Source organism: Malus domestica, chromosome 15 (genome assembly GCF_042453785.1).
Source record: "Malus domestica chromosome 15, GDT2T_hap1".
NCBI classification, from domain to species: Eukaryota; Viridiplantae; Streptophyta; class Magnoliopsida; order Rosales; family Rosaceae; genus Malus; species Malus domestica.
The window spans coordinates 32198193-32216408 of record NC_091675.1 but is presented as its reverse complement, the minus strand read 5'-3'; the positions used below and the strand labels follow the sequence as shown (position 1 = coordinate 32216408).

Sequence of the window (18216 nt, the reverse complement as noted above, 5' to 3'; positions counted from 1 at the left end):
TTGTTCTGAGCTTCCAACTCATCGACTTTAGCTTGAAGAAGAACTCGTTTTCCTTCCTTCTTTCGTTGTTTCGCACTATGTGCAAGGGGGGTGTCATTCTGTGTGCTGTGGCTTCCTTCGCTTCCCATGCTGGAGAGGGATGCCTGATCAAAAGAAAGTGTACGAATGATAGAAACCAGCTTGACACAGCTGAAGAGAGTAAGAATAAGTGTCGTTTCCCACGGACGACGCCAAATGTTGATGCACAAAATCAGCGAAGACTTTGGTACAACAGAAAGTGTCAGGTTTTGTGACCTTCGCTTGGTTGCTTCGGTCACTAGTGAGGATAAGTACGTAAATGAATAGAGACAGAGAAGCAAACACAGGATGTACGTGGTTCACCCAGATTGGCTACGTCTACGGAGTAGAGGAGTTCTTATTAGTAGTGAAGGGCTTACACAAGTACAAGGGATCAAGCTCTCAATTTAGTGAGTTCTTGTGAATGATTTAACACAAATGGCATTAGCCAATATTGTGGGGGAATGACCCCTATTTATAGAAAAACTTGTAGCTTTGTCACATTGACATGTGTCATGTTATGATTGGTTCTTGATGTCGACACGTGCTGCGCTCTGATTGGCTTCTAATCTTGACACGTGTCGAGTAGTGATTGGCCTCCTGGTCGGAGGGGAACTCTTCTGGGTCCTTGACAGTATAGCGTTGGCCGGTGCTCGGTAGTTTCGGGATTGGTCAAGTATGGTACAAACATGATGTAAAAATTACATCAAGAATCAATTTTGATGATAAGCCTATGGTGGGACATGAGGAGATGAGTTCTCCATGGACTTGTCTTCTCGCAGATGGCAGCGCTGCGATTGGGTCCGGATATGAATGATAGGAATAATAATAGTAGTAATAATAGTAATAATAATAGTAATAATAGTAATAACAATAATAATAGTAATAATAATAATAGTAATAATAGTAGTAGTAATAATAATGAGAAGTGTTATTGGTGACACACCCCGTCCCGAAAGAGGGCATGTTGGCCGTCACGTGAGAGTGACGTAACCATTTACACAGTTCGGAAGCTTTAAAGATACAATTACTAAGATGTAACACCCGAGGGTGAGTTCTCAGGTGACTGCCAGCATGCCCTCCTTCGGGACGGGGTGTGTCAATCGGTATTCCAAAAATCTCATTCTACACTCCTTACAAGTGTAAATTTCTTTCCAAATATAGAAAGTCTGGAGTGTAGAATGAGATTTTTGGAGTGCCAATAACAATTTCCATAATAATAATAATAATAATAATAATAATAATAATAATAATAATAAGAACAACAACAACAACAATAATAATAAGAATAATAAGAATAACAACAACAACAACAACAACAACAACAACAACAACAACAACAACAACAATAATAAGAATAATAAGAATAATAATAAGAATAACAACAACAACAACAACAACAACAACAACAACAACAACAACAACAACAATAATAATAAGAATAATAAGAATAATAATAAGAATAACAACAACAACAACAACAACAACAATAATCATCATCATCATCTCAATTGCAGGCAGCACTGTTATCATTATGAGACATCGGTAGAAGGAAAATATATCTCCCGTGCTACTCCGAGTTGTCATAATTTAGTTGTCCATGTTGAACCTAGATCTTGGGATCTCCAATCAACTAGGTTGGATTTCCATTATGACTTCTCTAAGTACGGACTTTTAACCTATTCCCCTCAATGATACAACTTAATCTAGTCAAACCTTTAATTAATTGGATCTACTAGGTTGATGACTATCTCTTATGGTGCGCACTTCCATTTATAAAATTATATTTCATTCAAGAGTAGTTATTTTGCAACGTAATTCCTCCAAACATGCGTTTGGACTTGATAAGTACTTTGCTAACACTTGAGTAAACTCCCCCACATTTAAGGTATTTGCTAGAAGATTTCCAACTTTTCAATACCTTAAAACTTCAATTATAAGAGAGAATCATTATCTCTTTCTAGAAGCAAATTACTTTTACATTCTTTTCAAGTATATTCCGTTTCTCAAAAATAGCTAAGCCACCCCCACAATTCCCTCACAATGTGGTTTCTTTAAAATGCTATCAATAATTATTTTTCCATATTTGACACTGAATTTGGACTTGTCTAATTATTACATAGTGCATTCATCATATTTACTTCAAAGATGGTTCATGTTTTCATTTAAGTTCATGATTAGTATTACATTAAGTCCATGCTTAGTAACCTATCCATGGAAGGTTGAAGGTTGTAACCTATTCATGGAAGGTTGAAGGTTGTTCCATGCCTAGACTATTTAAAACCCCTACTAATGTATGGGAATAAATCATTAAGAAATTAAGAATTACTTTAAACTTGGTTTAGTGAAGAGTGTTTTTCTTCACTAAACTAAGTTCATGCTTAGTAACGAGTTGTTTATCTTTGAGTGTTCACTTGTGGTTGCTCTTTGATCTCCATTATCTGGTGTCAAATTGGTATCAAAGCTCTATTCGATCATGGTTGGGAGGTGTGGGCATTGTGGAAGTCGACAAGCTCGTCCGGACTCACCACATCGTGAACAAGTGCAGCAACTCCAGCGGCGTCTTGAGCACTACGAACCTCTGGAACATGATGATCACCATCATGACACAAAGAATGATGGATCCAATAAGGAGAGGAATACTTTTAGTGGTGGCAATGATCGAGTCTCGGATGATGAGAATGATCGTAGATGGTGTCATCATTTTCAACAAATTTTGATATCAAAGTTGGCATCCCAGAATTTGAAGGCAAGATGCAGCCTGCAGAATACATGGATTGGATCAATACCGTGGAAATAATATTTGATTACAAGGACGTGGCAGAATATCACAAAGTGAAACTGGTGGCTATCAAATTGAAGAAACATGCTTCAATTTGGTGAGGACATCTCAAGAAGTAGCAGGCTTGAAAAGGAAAAAGAAAAATTGTAACATAGGAAAAGGTGAGGAGAGAATTGAAAGAAGAAATTTCTACCATAAACTTATCCACAAGATTCTTTTCTTAAGTTTCACAATTTCCAGCAAAAAGATTTGTTTGTGGAGAAGTATACAGCAGAATTTGACAAACTCCGAATGCTCTGCGACATTATAGAAACATAGTAGCAAACTATTGCTCGTTATTTCGGGGGACTTCGCTTGGAAATTAGCAATGTCGTGCAACTCCACCCCAATTGGAGTTATAGCGATGTGGATAAATTGTCCTTAAAAGTTGATAAGCAGATTGTGGGATAGTACCACAAGATTTGGATTGAAAAAGTTCAATACCAATCAGGTGTTGGCATCCAATACCAAACTTGGTCCTGCTCAAAAAATAGATGCACCTGTAAGGACAACTCATAATCAAGAAGTTTCATTAAGTTTGAGCCATCCGAAGCAAGGTCGTTGCTTCTAATGTCAAGGGTATGGCCATTATGTGGTTGAGTGCCCAAATCGCAAGATAGTTTCACTTGTAGAACAAGATGGGGATGATTCAAAGAAGATCCAAATCAAAATTTTGATCAAGCCCCAAGGTTTGATGAAGAAATCACTTATGGCGACACGAGAGAAAGCTTAGCAATTTCGAAGAAGTTTAAACGAAACTTATGTGGAAGAAAACAATTGGCTTCGCAATGACATCTTTCATACAAGGTGTACTTCTCATGGCAAGGTATGCAATGTGATTATCGACGGGGGTAGCTATGAAAATGTGATAACTACTACTATGGTGGAGAAGTTGAATTTGAAAATGATGGACCACTCATGATCGTACAAGCTCTCTTGGCTACACAAAGGGAATGAGGTAGAAGTGCATAAAAGGTGTTTAGTTCAATTTTCTATTGGAAAAAAATTATAAAGATGAAGTATAGGGTGATGTTGTCCTAATGGATGCTTGTTATTTACTACTTGGGAGGCCATGCCAATATGACAGAAGAGTGGTTTCAATAACAATTATTATTTTGAAAATGATGGTGTTAAAATTGTTTTGGGCCCGGCGAAGAAAGATAGCACCCCAAAGCTGAAAAAGGAAGAAAGGAATAATTTGTTGACTAAATCTGATTTCCTCGTTGCTTTTGAAGAAACTCAAGAAGCTTATGCACTGGTTGTATTACAAGAGAATGAAGAGAATGGCCAAATTCCATTGGAGCTGCAGCCTTTGCTTCATGAATTCAAAGATGTCATTCCAAAAGATATTCCATTTGGTCTTCCCCCAATGAGAGACATTCACATTGCATTGATTTATTTCCTGGTGCCGCTATTCCTAATAAGGCATCTTATAGGAGGAATCCTAAAGAAATTTGATAAGCTTAAGAGGTAAGTTGATGAGTTGCTAAGTAAAGGGTTGATTGAGGAAAGAATGAGCCCTTGTGCTATTCCTGCATTCCTTGTACCAAAGCAAAAAGAAGGAGCATGGTGCATGCGTACATATAGTCATGCAATGAACAAAATAACCATCAAATATAGCTTTCGCATGCCTCGTCTTAATGATCTTCTAGATAAACTTCATGGTGCCACTATATTCTCAAAATTGATTTACTGAGCGAATATCATCAAATTCATATACGGCCTGGAGATGAATGTAAAATGATCGGATCATATTTATATATATTTTTACTTCGAATTCACTTGTCTTTTCTTAGTTAGTTCCTTATATTTTTGAGCTATTTACGTTATTTTTGTGTTTATAGGATTTGTTATGCAAAGAAAATAAAATAGCACAAATGAGATCTATTTACGTTATTTTCGTGGTTAGTGTTGGTTCAAACAGAAATGTTAAGGCCCTGTGTTGCCCAAAACCTTGTGTTTTCACCTTTGAGTTGAGTCACTTGTGAACTTAATTCTGTATGGATTACTAATATTAATAACCTTTTGTCGCATATCATAGATCTTATCTCAATTCCCCAATCAATCCTAATAACCTTTTGTCGCATAACAATTACTAGTCTAAAGATGGCTTATGGGATCGACATATTCATCTGATCATATTTGCTAATTGAGAGCTGGCATGTGCTTTAGGTTGGGGATTCTGATCAGAAATTGGCAGATGGAATTTCTCTATACTCAATTATCGGACCACTTATAACAGAACATGCAAAAAGGAGAATTAAAGTTTGCAACAACTTGCAAGGTGGAAAAGCAGCTGGTAATGCACTTGCAACGGCTAGGAGGGATTTTGACAGCTTGCAACGTGTGGCAATAAGGCTTTGGGCGGTGCAAAAGGCTGGTGGGGAAAAGAGGGACATGGCATAATTAAGCAAGGAATAAAATATGATGACAGAAAGGAATCCCGGGGGAAAAACGTGAGAAACCGGGGGAAGGAGAAAGGGGCTGCCCTTTGGGCAGCTCAAAAAGGCACAGGGGCACAAACGGAGAGAGGAGAAGAGCTGCTTTGGCAGCGTGAGAAATAAAGGGGTCTAGGGGATTGGTGTAGAGGAAGCTGCCAATTGGGCAGCTCTTGCGAGGTCAGACAGAAAAGGGGAGCGCCAGGAAAGAAGGGGGTGAGCTCGTAGAAGAGAGACACGGGGGGAGGCTGCCCTTTGGCAGCTGGCAGTTAACGTGCGGGAGAAAGCAGAAGAAACGTGGAGGTCTTGCGAAGGAGCGCCAGGAGGAAGAAGCTCGGATTGGGCAGCACGTGGCAAGTCAGCAGGGAGCTGCTTTGGCAGCACGGGGTCAGTGAGGACCGAGAGACAGGGAGGTCAGAAGCGAGAGGCACGGACAGACAGCAAACTCCCTCATCTTTCGATTTAATCTTTCCAAACTTCTCTCGGTTAAATCTCTCCATACTTATATTTTACTGTTGGTTTTATTTTAATAATGTGTAACTAATTTTATTTTAGCTAGAGGTTAATTCGAAACCATGAATATATTTGTAATATGAATTGATTACCTTCAGTTGTGATTTCATAAGTTGTGATTTCAATTTACTTATCCGTTCGTATAAAAACTGATTTGTGTATGTTGGTTAAGAGTGCACGCTTAATTTACATGCATGAATTTGATGCTAGAATATAAGTGAATTTCACCTAATCGTTATGAACTTATTTTCACAAGTAGTAAAGGTTGCTAGTCACAATCACGTTAAGTAAATTCTTGGCAAGAGTATCATGCTTTTCATAGTTACGAATGCCTCGTCAATGCTTATAGTTTTCACAAAGTTTAATGATCTTTGATTGTATCGCTATTGTGCTTTTCACGTAGGGGACTTTTGAAGAATGTTTTGAATTGTTGTATGCGTTTTTCCGTCCAATTCAATAACTTAAGGAAAACTTGAAGATTAAAAAAGTGTTGTTCACGGTTAATCTGGAGTATTGAGATTCACAATTTATTAAATGAACAACTGGAAATCATTTTGTATGCAAGTATAACATGTGTGGAGAAGAACCCTCTAGCTAGTCCGTCATTTATCCTTTCACCTTAATTTCATGTTTTTGTCAATTCTGTAATTTAATTAAGTTTAATTTACTTTTCATCAAAACCAAACACCCATCCATTATTAAATTATATTATTTATTTAGTTTTCTTTATTGTTAGTCTTTTAATTTAATTTCCGTCCATTTCAGTTCCTAGTGTTTAATTTAATTGTTTTCATTATTTTGAGTCATTCTAAGTGTGTTTCGAGTTATTAGAGTTTTTAGCCTAGTTTTGTGTCCTTGAGTCTTATTTACTATTTTTAAATTAATTTAGAATAGATTAGCAATCCCTCCTAATCCCCGGCCTAGAACGATACCCTACTTATACATATACTACAATTGTCAACAAGAGGGTTTAATTTTGTGTGTTAACTTATTTTTCACATCATAAAACTGCATTCAAAACAAGGGATGGTCTCTATGAATGGATGGTAATGCCTTTTGGATTATCTAATGTGCCTAGTACTTTTATGAGACACATGAATCATGTCTTTAAATCTTTCATTGGTCAATTTTTGGTTGTTTACTATAACGACATTCTTATCTTTAGCAAGGATCTAGATACACACATAGAGCATCTTCGTCAAGTGTTCAATGTTTTGAAAGAACAAAAGTTGTATGCTAACCTGAAGAAATGTGAATTTTTGACCAATAAACTAGTGTTTCTAGGCTATCATTTCAAGTGAAGGCATTATGATGGATCCTACCAAGGTAAAAGCTATTACAAGATGGCCTATCCCGAATTCAATTCAAGAAGTACGAAGCTTTCATGGCCTTGCATCTTTTTTTTGTCGATTTATCAAGGGATTCAGTACAATTATGGCTTCAATTATTGAGTGCCTAAAAGGAGGAAATTTCCATTTGAGTCACGAGGTGCAAAAAAGCTTTGAGCTTATCAAGAAGAAAATGACCGAGGCTCTTATTCTAGTCTTTCTTGATTTCAACAAGGTGTTCGAGGTGGATTTTGATGCTTTTAATGTAGGGATTGGAGCCATCCTAAGTCAAGAAGGCAAGTTGATTCCCTTCTTTAGTAAGAATTTGACTAATTCTCACACCAGATATTCGACTTATGACAAGGAGTTTTATGCTATCATCAGGGCTCTAGATCATTGGCGCCATTATCTCTTATCAAAAGAATTGATTCTGTATTCAGGTCATGAAGCTTTGAAATTTATTAATGACCAGCACAAGTTGAATCAAAGACATGCTTGTTGGGTAGAATTCCTCCAAGCCTATATGTTTCACATTAAACATAAATTGGGTAAACATAACCAGGTGGCTGATGCATTAAGATGAAGGCATTCTTGCTTGAGTACCACGAAAACGAAACTACTGGGATTTGAGGTGATAAAGGAGCTATACAAGGATGATCTTTTTTCTAGAAAATTTGGAATAATTGTTCTAATGGCTCTTGGGACTCTTACTTGCTGCAAAATGGATTCCTTTTCAAAGGAGTTCGTTTGTGTATTTCCAAATGTTCCTTACGAGAAGCTATTATTGCAGAAGCTCAAGGAGGAGGGCTTGGTGGTCACTTTGGAAGAGATAAGACCTTGTCTCTTGTTGGAGAAATTTTAATTGGCCTAAAATCATTCGGGATGAAACTTGACAGGTGGAGCGATGTCAAACATGTCATATAGCCAAGAGTCATGGCCAAAACAATGGGTTATACACGCGATTACCAATTCTTAAGGGCACCTTGGCAAGACGTAAGCATTGATTTTGTTGTGGAACTGCCTTGTACACTGAGGAATAAAGATTATGTTATGGTTGTGGTGGATCAATTCTCAAAAATGGCTTATTTTGTGCCTTGCAATAAGACCTTGGATGCCTATCATGTAGCTGATTTGTACTTTTGAGAAATTGTCAAGCTTCATGGCATTCCAAAGACAATCAATCTGACAGAGACAATAAGTTTGTTGGATTACTTTGCAGCTTGGAGAAAACTAGGCACTACTTTGCAGTTTGTCTTCCCATCACCCCTAAACAGTGGGCAAACCAAAGCAGTCAACCGAAGCTTGGGAAATCTGTTAAGAAGTTTTGTGAATAAAAATATTTGTCAATGGGATCTTGTTTTAGCTCAAGCTGAATTTGCCTACAATTGATCTACAAGCCAAACAACCAGTTATAGTCCTTTCATGACAGTTTATGGAAGGAATCCAATAAGTCCCCTAGACATAACTCCACTGCCCACAAGCTATCAATTCAGTGGAGATGCTGAAGAACAAGCTGAGCATATAAAGAAATTACATAGTGCATTCATCATATTTAATTCAAAGATGGTTCGTGTTTTCATTTAAGTTCATGATTAGTATTACGTTAAGTTCATGCTTAGTAACCTATTCATGGAAGGTTGAAGGTTGTCCCATGCCTAGACTATTTAAGACTCATGTATGGAAATAAATCATTCAAAAATTAAAAGTTACTTTTAAACTTGGTTTAGTGAAGAATGTTTTTCTTCCTATCCTTGAAATCTTATCTCTTTGGTGAATTCCTTAGAGTGGCCAGTTGTTTATGATTGAGTGTTCACTTGTGGTTTCTCTTTGATCTCCATTATCCGGTGTCCATATTAAGTAGGAATTCTTTGTAAAGATAAAATCTCTTTTTGTACCTTCACGTAGACTTTATAAAATCCACTTGTGTTTTTAAGAAAAACACTTGCTGGCGCCATTCAACAATGCTTTTGTGTCGCCATTCAGCAACTTCATGATACTAGCTATGACTAATCATGAGTTATGCAAAACTCACTTGACACTTCGGTGATGGCCATCACATTATTTCTTTCTCAAATGATTTGTTTTTCCTTTTAGGTGAATGCACATATGTCATAGTGATCAACTTGCCTCTTCTAAGTGGTATTAAATTTAATTTGAATATCAGACGCTAATTAAATGCCCAACAAATGAAGTACAATAGTTGTTGCCAGTCTGCAGTAAGACATTGTATCATTCTCAAATAATTTGGAGGATTATTAATCTACTAAGTTCCTCCAACATATATACGACCCTATATGCTTGTGCAAAATAAGAATTTATATAAATATAAAACAAGAACATAACTGGTATGCATGTCACAAGTAGATACTGGGTTTTGGACAATGTATATCTGCACCATCTCAGAAATTTATGTGCTTGGGAACAAAAGCAGAATCGTTTGATTAGAATGTCTTCTATAAGCATTTTTATTTTCAATTATGCTACAAATATCATGTAGTGGTATTCCACGTATAAAGAAAACCAACTTATGCCACTTAAAATCTCAAACGGCACTATCACCGTAACCGACATGGTTACAGGTTGAAAAGAATCAAACAGTGACCACGCCATCTTTGCACGTAACCAGTGACCGAATGGTTCACCAATTCATTTACTTATCGACATAGAGATACAAACGGATCAAGATTCAAAGTTCTTAATCAAGTGGTCTTGCTTTGAAAAGAGTTAAATCTACATTCCCAGTTCATTCGCATGCAATCTGTACGATTACATCCACGTGCAACGCAAGAGCTCAAAAGAAGCATCCATTCCAAAACAGTTCCCACTACGAAACGGTGCGACTATTAGAAGTGGCATGCAGTTTCTGCATTGAGTAACCATATAACTGACAGTTTGAAAAGCAATCGCATAAAATATTATAAAGCTAGAGTTATGAAAGCAAGTAGATTATTATATTCCTGATCACTGTGTGCATTTGTAAATGACTTGCTAACAGGAAACAAACTTTGTACTTTCAACACAGTCACAAGAAACTAAGTAGATAATTTTGAAACCAGCATAAACAAAATTGACAATAAGTATCAGATATTTTTATCTAACATATCGTGTCTCTCAAAGCCATGTCAATAACCAATAGTGTGCAAAGTGACATGCAGATCTTAACAACTTGAAAAATGAATCAATTTAACCAAAATTCCCAGGACGCAAATGTGTCCCTTTTAGTCAAATATAAATATAGGGGTGTGCTATCTAGCACACCATTTTTTACTTCTTATACACTCCTTATTAATTTATGTCATTTGATATTCTTTAATTCATCTAATCCAATGACAAAAAATAGAAGGGTGTGTGAGAAGTAAAAAAGGGGTGGGTGGATATCACACCCCTAAATATATTGTTTCTTAATGTTTTCATTCAACCATAAATATAGCAAATAAACCAATAAACTTGTCGTAAGATTGTTTATGGTTGATCGGTATTTGTCTCCCAAGATACAACGACCATGTCTTTATAATAGTAGTGCTCCAAATCACAAGACTCCAATGAACCATGATTGTGTTGATTATCGCTCATATGGACTCAATGAGACTCTCCAAAATTTAGTGCACTCTATGTATAATTATGTAACTAATAAAAAGGTTGTCAATTGATTATAGGGCTACCCTATTTATAGAATTTGAGATATTTTTTTGGAAAACAAGTGACCTTTCATGAATACTCAAATGTTGCAACTCTTCATTAGGATAGACACGTATTTCCACCAAAATGCATCACTTCTAATTTCCATTCAATTAGTAGATTTAATATAATAATAATAATAATAACATTAAAGTTTCCAACACAAGTAATTCCCCAATATTGATTATCGATTTTCCCTAAATTATTCAATGGGCATGGCATCTTGTTGCATCAAAAATATTCTTACATGTTAACCCTTTTATGGGATCTAGATGAATTTAAACAAGTAAAAACTCATTAAGCTCTATGGAAATCATTGGAAAATCACATAAACCCTCCTTGCATGGCATCTACAAATAGGTGCATGGCATCTACAAATAGGTGTTTATGGTATCAATTGTGAGAAGCTAAACCCAAGTTAAGTATGTCATCTACTCTAACTTGCATTAAATCAACTCAATTAAAACCTAGATGGTGATCTTTGACCAAAAAAACAAAAAAAAAACACCAAGATGGTGATCAAGCATCTAAATAAAAATCAAGCGCATTACGAATAGCAAAAGATACTAAATGTGGAAGAAAAACTTGGTAATAACAATACCATAAGACAACTAAGTACTCATGATCAGGCTACATCGTAGCCTATCAAAGAAAGAACCCTAAATCTCTTCCTCCATGTTGTGCCACAGCCTCCTCTGCCAATATAGTTTTGTTTCTATTTTCGTGGCTTCAATCCCCCTCCCCCTAGATCAAAAATAAGGAAACCTATATAACCCACGGCAAGGCTTAAGCTAACCGAAAGCCTACTAAATTCCAATAAAATCCCACTAAAATCCTAATTAATGGACTTTAAGTTTTATTAAAGAAAATGAAAAATAAACGGAAATAATAAAGCTAGAAATTAAATTTTCTTTTATAATCCATTGAGTAGCATTTTCATGTCTTTGATCTCTAAAACAATTGTTGTCTCATCTTCTTACTATAATGAATGTCGTTGTGCGGTTAATTAGTCTACTGCTCCACTAGAATTACTCTAAACACCTGAAAAGCTTGTCTTCCACTTCTTTTTCGCATAACTCTAGTATTGAATGCCTATAAATTAAAACAATATAATTTAGTGCATTTAACCCATTAAACTACACAAAATCCAAAGGGAATATATGTTAAAAATATATGAAAATATGACCACATCAGTATTCAAGAAGCACTTGAAGTAGTGATGGTGATCTTTCAAATGACAATGATACTTGTGCTAAATAAAAACCATGATATGGATGATGACTTATATTATGTATTTTTTGTTGGTTTCAAACATGCACATGGTATACCTATTTTGTTATCAACTCAATGTCTTATAATCTTGTTAGCATCTCAATATGTCTAGATGTGTTACAATGTTTATGTTAGCTTTTAGAATATACACTTGGTATATGTACTGGATGTTATCTAAATTATTGATCAATGAAAAGTGATTAACCAAATGACGAAGCAGGGAATATGTGGTAATTGGTTCGTCACGAATTGTTCCTAATAGGTATATGATTTTGACATATGCGACACAAATTGCGCCATGTGTCAAAGGAATATGGGGTGCTTTTGGTCTCACTTATCCTCAGTCATAGCATTCTAGGATCAGATTAGATGATGATAAATTCCTCACGTATACATTTGTTATGTGACGAACTTATAGGTCATTGACTTGTGTGTTTTGTGACGTCTATTCCATCACACATAAAGTTAACAAATGACGAATGCGGCATCATTAATACTAAAAATATGTGGCGAATGTAAAATTTGTCACATATAGGTGATGTGAATGACGCTAGATTTTTGTCACATATAATCAAATGAATGTCTATTGCCATTTAAACCATGTTTTCTTGTAGTGTTCGAAGGCTTCTAGCTCCGCAGCCTCTGTTGTTAGATAAGGAGTAATTGGCAACTTTGCCCTCTACACCTCCGCCAGCTAGGGGTGGGTTCGGTTCAAATCGGTTCGGTTTTGGTTCGGTTTCAATTTTTTTTTTTTAAAAATGAAAAAATTTGAAATCTTAAATTTTAACATATCCAACACAATCATAACATAAATATTCCGACTAGACTTAAAGATAATGAAAATAAACATTTAAAGTTCAACTAGAATTATAACATAAAGGTTTTTTTTTTTAATATTTTGGGTTTAAAGTTTAACTGTAAATAGATTTCTTTTTAGACGATGATGATGGAGTACGACCTTATTCATTCCTCTCTTTCTCTCAATCTCTCTCTCTCTCTCTCTCTCTCTCTGTGTCTCTCTCTCTCTCTACATGTATTCTTCACTAGCAATAAGATAAACATTCTATAATATACTATTTATTTTTATTATTGTCTAGGTAACAATTTTTGATATTTTCTTTATCTTTATGGTCCGAATTTTTTTATCCATATATGTGGTTACATAATATAATTTCTACATTCTGTGTTCAGCTTCTACCACCAGCAAATTTTGAAGAGGTGTTCATCAATAATTTTGAATATATTGATATACTTTTCAAAATTGTTAGGCCACGGAAGCTACTATACTTGGCCATAGGTGATAAAGTTTGAATTTTGTTTTTGATCTCGTAGTGTTTAATAAACTCATGAGACTTTTATATGCTGTTTGCTTTCCCTAATCAATTGCAGTGCACTTGAGATATGTGTTGCACTTAATGATATAAACTAGAAATATTGCATGTAATGGTATAAGTTCTAATTTTTGTTGTAGATGGAGAAGATGAGAAGACAATTTGAATTGGAAAGCAAACAAGTCCTACCAAAGCAGCAGTTCAAAGTATCATATTCTAATATAATAAAATCAAATAATTAAATAAATAAAATTAAAAAAATATTAATTTAATTATTTCAGTTCGGTTCGATTTTTTCAATTCGGTTCGGTTTTTTTGGTCGGTTCGGTTTTTTCTGTTTCGGTTCGGTTTTTTCAATTCGGTTCGGTTTTTTTGTTCAGTTTGATTTTTTCTGTTTCAGTTCGATTCAGTTATCGGTTTTTTTCGGTTTTCGGTTTTTTGAACCCACACCTACCGCCAGCTTTCGATGAGCATCCCATCCGTCATGGTGACCCTAGCTAGCTAAACATGCGATATAGCCCTGATCGTACCCCTCAGAGTACTTCCAAGCTGACACTGTCTTAAACAATGTGCGGACCTTTGCCAGCTCTGATGCATTATCGTCTAGGGCCTGCTGGATGGCTTCAATATGCATCTCATATTTCAAGTTTGCTTCTCGCTGGGTGTCATCCAGTTTTGATTGGAGGGTTGCTCTGTCGGTCGCTCTGCTGCAAGTGTACACCCCGCGTCGTCTTTGGCCCTTAACGAATGTGTAGATTCAGCCTCAAGACGAGCCACATGCGCTGCTAAGTCACTGGCCCTCTTTTCTTCACAATGCAACACGCTCCATTAGAAGTTTCTCCAGATTTGCGTTCCTGTCCTGCAACTGACATTTCTGCTAATTCCGACGGGCCAACTCAGCCTTGTAATCTGCTTCTACCTTGAGGATCTTGTTCATATGACTCTGGAGCGCAACCTCTGTCTAGGCATTGGCCTAGGAAGAAACATCCAGGATAGGCCATGCATTGGAGTCAAATTGTAGAAGGATTGAAGAAATCAAGCAAGATAGTGAATAAGGGCTAGGAAATTTTGACCAAATGATGTGGTAAAGAGTTCAACACTTTTGGAACAAGAAAGATTTGGGAATTTTGAGAAGATAAATCAAGAGATCCGAGCATATTTAATGAAGATATATCGGAATCACCCAACCTTGAATATGGATGGTCGAGTCTTGAGATCAACAAATCCGACGGTTGAATTTTACAGGAGAAAAGAATGGACAAAACTTCGTTTTTTACGAGCACACAACTGAGACAATCCTCATCATTGTTATATTAAGGCATGATTCACCAGGTAGAGCGCTCAAATGCAGAACGTCTCAATGTTGAAGAAGTTCACAAGGTTCGAAGCAGGTACTTCATGAGTCATAAAATAGGTGGAGGAACACGAAAAGATAAATTATTTCGTCTACTTGTATTATGATATTTAGAGTACCACTTGAATACCCGGTATTTGAAAAAATGTCACCAATTAATTACCAAACCAATGATAGAAGGCGAGATGAATCTTTACTTGAAATGATAGGAATTAGTTGTGTAGCTAATTTGTTTTGAGTGCAAGTAGGAAATTGTTTGAAGTATGCTTCATAACTTATTAAGTTGTAATTAGCTTTGAAAATGCTTCAAGTACACCTTTTCGACACTGTTTTTTTCGTTTTCTTTTTCTTTTTTCTTTATTTATTTATTTATATTTTATTTATTTTATTTTATTGTATTATAAATTTTGCTTTATTGTTTATTACCCTTTTAACACTATTGATATATATATATATATATATATTGGTAAATCCGCGGCGCTATTATTTTTCATATGTTTTTGTGCGGTCTATTCCTTAATGTATTTTAGGGATTCGAATAATTTATTTTTTAGGTCTTCCGTCGAAGAGCACCCTAATATGAAATTGCATGACTATTGAGTTAAGGGTAAGGGTTTCTTTGTAGTACCATATTTCATTTTTCTTTACTACAAATGAATATTTTATGGTTTTGGATATTTATTTCACGTTTCGATATTTACGATTAATTGAAATATGAGTCGATGTCATATAGTTTGTAGAAACTTTATAAACATCAAGCAATATTTTCACTAACCGTAAAACTCGGAACATAATATCAACGATCCAAACCATTCATCTTCCTGCATCCTCTAATAGATCATGATTTCAAAAAAGAAAATTTGTAAAAAAAAAAAAAAATTGATGAGAAAAATGAAGCGTAAATATAAACAACAATCAACGGTTAAATTTTGATATATGATTTATATGATTATAATGGTGAATTTCAAAGTTAAGCTCTTCACGAAAGTTGCAAAGCTTGTCATTATGAGCGTTTATATATTTTTTCTATAGTTTTTACACTTCTACATTAATTAAAAAATATTAGATTTTGGGCAAACGAAGTGGCGTAAAACAAAATGGCAATTACTATTGACATACCATACCAACCAAACTATTCGGTATACTGATATTCAGTATACCAAAAATTTGATACGGTAATAATAATAGATTTTACCGTACCAAATATTTAGTATGGTAATTGTTACAGAGATTTTGGTACGGTAATGTACCAAAACCAACCCTAGTTACATGCGCAAGACGGAGAAACTAGTGATCATGCACTATATTGTGGATGGTTGAAAATGTATACAATTACGTCCAAAATTAAAGTGTGGATCGACAATTACTTATAAATCCACTTTCCACTTCAGCAGACAGCAGTACAATATGATGGAACCCTGCCTTGGTGTCTAGGTTTTAATGCAACGACACAAGGAATCAGCAACAGCTAGTCATGCTACTGCTTTACCCATTCTGAAATTTATACAACCACACCAACTTTTTTATAAAAAAGAATGCCATCTCACTTTCGGCAAGGGGTACAAACTAGCCATAGGAAGGCAATATGTTTTTCACCCCAGTATATTTTAGTGATCGATCGAATAAACTAAAACCCCAAAACTAATCATTTTGGAGTTTGAACTTTGGACTAACAAATACGCATGCATATTCATGACATTTATAATTTTCAAATTAAACTAATTCCAATAATAAGAGAAATTATCGTTTGGTACTAGAATCTTATTAACCCAAATTCATATGTATTATAACACGTTACATGTGAACTAATAATTTTATGCCTTGTTGTTATGAGTTCAAACAAATATTTTTTCAAGGACAATTATGCTAAATTAATACCAAGAGTTGTTCTTTGATGAAAAAATAACAATCAAGAATTGGTTTCTCATCCCATTTTAAAAAAAGAAAGAGGGGGGACTTCAATATGTTATAGTTGTTATACAATAAGGTTCCTCATATCAAAGGTATGCAAAATATTTAACAAGAACTTCTAGCCATACTCATTATCTTCCAATTTCTTATACCTCTGCCACCAGTATATGATTATTTGGTCTAACTAAGGCATGGATACATGTGATTACACACCCCCCATAGTGCTTATTCTCCAATCAAATACATGTATATTAACAAGGGAACCCTTGAAAATGGTACCCCAAAAAGAAAGCCCTGCTACACAAAGCACAGCTCAAAAAAAGGAGGATCCCGTAAAAATAATGGGTTGCTAGCTGCTAATTACAAAACCAAAATACATACAACATATTATACAAAACAAAATCCCTGGTCACCTTGACCGATAAAGGAAAATACTAAGCTCCTGGCCGATACTCTCCTCTGGATCAATCAAATGAAAGGACTCAGAATTAGCTGAACCACAAACTCGCTGAAAATTGGCTCTCAGGTACATAATCTCATCACTCTCCCTATAATTATTCAGCTCTGTATTCCCATTAATAATCCCAGCACCCACCACAACTGATCCCATCAGCCTCAGTGCTTCCATGTCATGTTTTGAAGGCTTGCGCTTGATTGCATACCCAACTTTTTTACTATTGCAATACATGGTCCATACAGGCGTGGCCAAAAGAGAGTTAGAAGAACTATTTGGATCAGTAGCTGCCTCGAGCGCTATTCTAAGAAACCCACCTTGCATTTCTTTGGCTAGAACGGTTGTGGGCAAGGCTAGCTCGAGAAGGAGAATTGGGTTGGACTGGGAGGTTGTTTGGATACAGAAACTAACTTTCCCTCTTCGGTATCCGAATATGGTGCCGATTATGATGTTGTTGGAGCAAGCAAAGCTTGGCTGGGGATAGTAGTATCTGTTGACGTGGCTTTGTTGTTTGGTGTTTAGTTTTTCTTGATGATGATCATCTTCTACGAAGGTGCAATTGCAAGTTGGGATTAGAACTTCGATGAGAGAGCGAAGAAGCCGCCATGACCGGACTTGTTTTTGGCAGTCAACGGTGGTGACGCCGGTGGTTATGGTGGTGGCACCAACTCTAGGGTAGGCCATGGGGATTTCTATGTGGGAATTGGATGTGAACCAGAACCAAAGGACTTATTCTTTTGGGTGGTTGAAGATGGTGTAAAGGGCTCTAGGGCGTTTATATAGTGAAAAGTTGTCTTGTCTGTTCCCTCGTCTATTTTATTATGCCGAGTACGTGTGTTCTCGCTTAGCCGTTTAACAAAAGCAGGAAAGGGACTTTAAAGTCTTGAAGGCTCTCCAAAAGCAGTCCTATCAGTTCATTGGTCACATGTGGGGTTTGCTCATAAGAAACTGAATGTTTTTATTCATTCTATAATTAAAAAACATATTTAATATCTGAGCAAAAACAATTAATAATAAAAAGTCAGAGCATCCAATTGTTACTATATTTCCATGATGATG

At 35.8% G+C, this 18216-nt stretch overlaps 1 protein-coding gene across 1 annotated transcript; it reads right to left on the bottom strand.

Annotated features, from left to right (window-relative positions):
• Window positions 1-16807: 16807 nt before the first annotated feature.
• On the bottom strand, window positions 16808-17939 carry LOC114821783 (protein MIZU-KUSSEI 1-like). Its single transcript, XM_029095131.2, has one exon. It carries the CDS (start codon window positions 17839-17841, stop codon window positions 17113-17115), a length of 729 nt encoding a protein of 242 aa, XP_028950964.2. The 5' UTR covers window positions 17842-17939; the 3' UTR covers window positions 16808-17112.
• Window positions 17940-18216: the final 277 nt, after the last annotated feature.

Coding starts and splice junctions, on each gene's coding strand:
- LOC114821783 (XM_029095131.2), bottom strand. CDS start 17,841: ATGGCCTACCCTAGAGTTGGTGCCACCACCATAACCACCGGCGTCACC.